Source organism: Trachurus japonicus, chromosome 9 (assembly GCF_045865225.1).
Source record: "Trachurus japonicus isolate A0001 chromosome 9, Traja_1.0".
Lineage (NCBI taxonomy): Eukaryota > Metazoa > Chordata > Actinopteri > Carangiformes > Carangidae > Trachurus > Trachurus japonicus.
In genome coordinates, this window is record NC_140915.1 from 8,386,963 (window position 1) to 8,392,115 (window position 5,153).

The following is a 5,153-nucleotide window of genomic DNA, read 5'->3' on the forward strand; positions in this document are numbered from 1 at the left end:
CTACAGGATTAGAATAGATACTTCAATGTGACACCTGTTCTTTAAGATGGTCCGAAATACCACAAACGTGTTTCTCCCTTAATTAAATAGTGTGTAGGTGCAACTGATGCATGTTTTTTTTTTTTGTTCTTTCTTTCTTTCTTTCTTTCTTTCTTTCTTTCTTTCTTTCTTTCTTTCTTTCTTTCTTTTCAGATTTTGCCAATAAACCATTGACAACAAACTGAACTTTGAGGCAAACTGTGAAGCTGTGTGTAAAAAGGGACACCAGCGCCTGTACTGTTAAAGGAAACTGTCATCCTTCCACATCGACAGAACCATGCTGACTTTGTTTTATCTTGCTTTTATTGAATCTGTTTTATCCTTCTGTCTTGTGTGTTTTATTGAGTTTTATTTGGTCTTATTTGATTCATTTTAATCTCTTACCCCCCGAGCACTGTTGTCACTTTATTTGTAGTATGTGCTGTCGCATGAACTGTGCTGTTTGTTTGTCTATTTATGTCATATAATATATATATATATATATAATTCACTGCAAACAAAATTTACCTGAGGGTACAAATAAAGTAACCTTTGACCTTTGAAAGACACTGGCCCTTTAATGTCCGGAGGGTTAGAGCCTCCATCGAGATGCCGGTGTTTAAAATCTCAATGACACCACACACACGAACACAGTAAAAGTGAACGTGTTTGGTTTGAGGGATCCTGTTGTTCACCAGGAAACGATGGCAGGAAATGTAGCAAGAGAGAGAGAGAGAGAGAGAGAGAGAGAGAGAGAAGAGGAGATAAAAAACTTCTTCTTTGTTTCTTCCTCTCTGAGTCTGATTCATCCAAACAGAGGAGAAACAGAGGGAAGTTGAGCTGCAACTCCTCCTCAGACACGTCGTTTTAATTTATCAAGAGAATAAAAATGAAACTGATCTGAGAACTACAAAAAAACAAAAAAAAAAGAACAGTAATATAGAAACACGAAGTCCATGATGGTTTCACAGTGTAAACCTTGTTTTTTCCTCAGGTTTCTGTCTCGTGTGGTGAAACATGTTGGAGGTCAAGAGGTCGAGCTCCACCCGCTGCTTTAATGAACTGAAACAGGAAGTGAAACTCTTCTAATGTGCTGCTGCTGTTCTGCTCAACTTATTTCAAACTCCTTTACCTTCGTCACCTAATGATGATGATTAGTACACGTGCTGTGTTATTTTCTGCTTAATCAGTTACATTAATGATGTATCTTGTATATTGTTGTTGCCATGGTCACTACAGCATAATAATACATGACTGTCATGGCCTGCTCAGGTTTGGGGAGATGCTGGTTTGGGTTTGGTTTAGTAGATACCTCTAACCTTAACATTACAATACGGAAGCATATTGTATTCACTACTAGAGTTTTTTTTTTTTTTAATCACTTTTTCCATTTTTCAAATTTTTCAGAGTTGTTTTTTTTTAATCCCTGCAAGTAACGTTAACCGCTGCAGTCAAGCCTCCACTTCATTCATGAATCTATTGGATCTATTAGATCCATGATATGTATATGCTCCACTTCAAAAAATACAGTTGAACTATCCCCAGCAGGGCCGTTGCTAGGAATTCTGGGCCCCCTGAAAGAATACTAAAGTGGGCCCCTGACTTTTCCACTTTTTTTCTTAGACTACAGTACGTATGTATTATCATTTTTTATTTAGCCTACTGCACTTTGTAATGCAGCATTACTATAAGTATTAGTCAGGGTCTTATGCAGAATAATTCAGTCATACAAAGATTAGACTACTGTGGTTTTTTGTGGGCCCCACTGGGCGCTGGGCCCCTAGAATTAGCATCACCCTTCTCCCTTATACAATGGCCCTGATCCCCAGCATTGTTTTGTGCTACATGTAGGCTAGAGCGTGTAAGGACTGATTTCAAAATAATGGTGACCTTCTGAAACGGATTCAGTTGCATGATTTGCAAGGTGATGTAGGTTTTTAAGGAAAAGCCCACTAATGTTTCTTATTGTCACTGTGTTCCCTGTAAAATCAGACTTACATTGAAAGGAGACGACCTGTTATTACAAAACACCACCTCAGAGAGTGTCAGTCTGATGTAGCACCTATATTTTGAAATCAGTCCTTACTTCTCGCGGGATTTTGAAATCTCGTTAAGTCAAAAAAAAAAAATTACTCCGAAAAACAGGAAAAAAATTACTCAGATTAACAGAAAAAAATGATTCACAATAAATAAATAAATAGATTACTCAGAAAATAGTTGGGTTTTTTTTTTCAAGTGAATGCAACACGCTTCCGTATTAGAAGACCTCTGTTGTCATGGTTACAGTAGGCTATAAGGACGACGTGGTTAACTAATAAACTTTTCCACTCTCCTGACTTCCTTCCTCAACATCCAATCATCTCTGTTGTCACGGTAACAATAAGAACGATGTGTCATCATATGTTCTTCACGTGTCATATCCATTGTCTTGCTCCTTTCAATCTCTACGACGACCACAAGGTGTCGCCTAGCAACAAAACCTAACAACAAGGCCACAATAGACCGAATCGCCTTGTTGTTTACATTCTACTTCCGGGTAGAAAACCAGCACGTAATTTGAATGAGATCAATAGTAACGAACGAGAGTTTAGCTATATATATCATATTTTTCACGCCCTATCACCGTTTAGACAAATCAGAAATTATTGAAGAAACATTACTATTTCTGTGTGTGTGTGTTTTGTGTTGCTATGTGTTGGATTTATTCAGTTTGGGGGAATCACGGTGTCTAGAAAGCATCAGTGGCTGCAGCTGACAGGGACAGCTAACGGTAGCTACGCTAACACCAGGACGTCAGCTGTTAAAACCCTCCCGTTGTCGGACACGACATGAAACTACTCCAGATAGCTCAGTCATGTTGTAACTAAGATATCCGCTGGAGAAAATATTTTTTCATGGACCAACTTATTGAGTCACTGAGTTATTAAAGTTAAACAGGTAGCTAACCGTTAGCCCAGCTAATCTCTGATAACTATGACTAATTACAAAAATGTGCACACGTAAATAGTAATGTTTGTCCAATCATTGGTTTTATAGACTTTACAAACATCAGATTAGTCTAAACGGCGATATAGTGACATGAAAAAGTAGATATATATAGTGAAACTCTCGTCCGTCACTATTGTTCGAATGCTGGTTTTCTACCCGGAAGTAGTTGTAAACAACAAGGAGATTCATCCTATAAGCTGCTTGCACAGACGGTCGTCACCAAAACATATCACACTGTGTATCTATGACAACGACGTGTTCGGCACAAAAAACATCCCACAATTCCTTGCTCTCTCTCCCTCGTTTCTCCATTTAGCATCGTCTTAATGGAAAAACGACAGTGAGCAAGGAATTGTGGGATGTTTCTTTACCTTCTTGTGTCTCTGTCATCGACCTGAACCTCAGACTTCCATGTCTCTTTGGTCGACTGTTCTGCTGTTATTTCTGAATTTGCTCTGAATAGATCAGTGATGTGTCTTGTTCCAGTAAAAAACATTTCTTTTTTAATACTTCCTCCAACAGCTTGTTATCATCATCTCAAACTAAACGTGCAACTTCTTCACAGCTGCTTCCTGCCAGAGTGGCGGTTTTTGTCTCATTCACTTTGCTAGGCTACATGTGTGCAAAGCTTTGGTATTTTATTGAAATGCTACATGTTCAGATTTTCTTTTTTATAGTGATAGCCTATAATTCTGTGTCACTCATCAGTGGCGTCATTAGGCCACCCTAAAATATTCTTGAGCCCCCCAAATAATTTGGTGTTCTTGTTTTTTTATCATCTACTTTTGCACAGTTACTTTATCGATGTTACTTTACTAATTCTTAGATTCAATGGGCTACTATCCCATGATTCAATACCCTAAATTCTGAAAAAAAAAAGAAGTTTTTTTTTAAGTTTGTGAAAGTTTGTGCTTGTGCACTACATTCACTCACAGCCAGTGCATCTACTGGGGGCTAAACCCCCCTGTCCTTAAAACCTAGTGACGCCCCTGTCACTCATAGTAATCATAATGTAATTCTGACTGAAAAACTGTTCCTCTTGGTGCCACTGGACACAAACTGGGACTTGAAACATAAGTCAAATGTTTTTCGGCTTAAGACCTTTTGCGAAGATATATAACAATTGTCAATTGTCAGGGATACCTCACACCCTCTACACAAGTACTTTGAACTGCTGCCTTCAGGCAAATGCAGAACCACCAGGCTGTCCAACAGCTTCCTACCACAAGCTGTTAGGCTTATGAACAGCTGAACTGCACTGCTCTGACACTGTAGAATTTATTTGCACTCAACAGTTTTTTTCTATTTATTTATCCAGATTCTTATTCTATTTTTATAAACATTTTTATTCTATATTTTATGAGTGGGCATTTTGTCTACATTACACTGGAATGGAGCAAATTGATAAAATAAAGACCTTTGACCTTTGGCCTTTAAGAGTTTTGATGAACCATTGAGAAACACTGTAAAAAATGACTCAGTTATCAGTTTCATTAAATTCAGCGGAGAAGGTTTCATTAGATTGACTTGTGCAAATTCTGAGTTAAAACCTGTCGACACGACTTTGTTTTTTGGTGAATCATGTCAAGTTGCAGTTTTTGACATTTCCAGTAGGTATTGTGCAGTCAGAAGTCGACTTGTCACCTGATTGCATCAACACACAACACGAAACCGCTTTGAAATTTTTTCAGAGCTTCCGCTGTGTCGACAGAAGACAGGAAGCAGCAGATTGACTGAGTGCTGGTGGTGGTGTGAGTAGCATGCGGCTTATTATCACAGTGCAGAAAACCAGAGGAAGGTTCTGTCTCTATATGTCTCGCTTCACGCCAACAGAACTTCACGCCGGGTCAGAACCATGAGCAAAACCAGAAAACTGAGTAAGTCCCCCTTTAATTTCTGAAGCTGCTCTGCAAAATACTTTGAATTAATTCACCCAAATGAACATAAGAGAAGCATCACATGGTGGTAAAGTGTTAAATATGTAAATATATACATATATGCACAGGAGTGAGAGTGACTGTGACAACAGAACAGGAATTAATTAATCAATTAATTTAGTTTTTTAAATTCAGTATTTTTTATCATTTTGTATGAGTTTGTTTGGTTTGTTGCAATGATAAAGATGTTGATCTATAAAATTGCAGGAG

General features: G+C 38.1%; 1 protein-coding gene across 2 annotated transcripts in view; it reads left to right on the forward strand.

Annotated features, from left to right (window-relative positions):
• The first annotated feature begins 4,732 nt into the window (after positions 1-4,732).
• Positions 4,733-5,153, forward strand: part of LOC146980920 (SH2 domain-containing protein 3C-like) — a 47,482-nt gene continuing 47,061 nt past the window's right edge. Inside the window, exon 1 of one of the 2 annotated variants that reach the window (XM_085785834.1) lies at positions 4,733-4,883. In XM_085785834.1, the coding sequence (XP_085641960.1) occupies positions 4,862-4,883 (22 nt within the window). In that variant the 5' untranslated portion in view covers positions 4,733-4,861. The remainder of the gene's footprint in view (positions 4,884-5,153) is intronic. The other variant, XM_085785835.1, reaches the window with a different exon arrangement.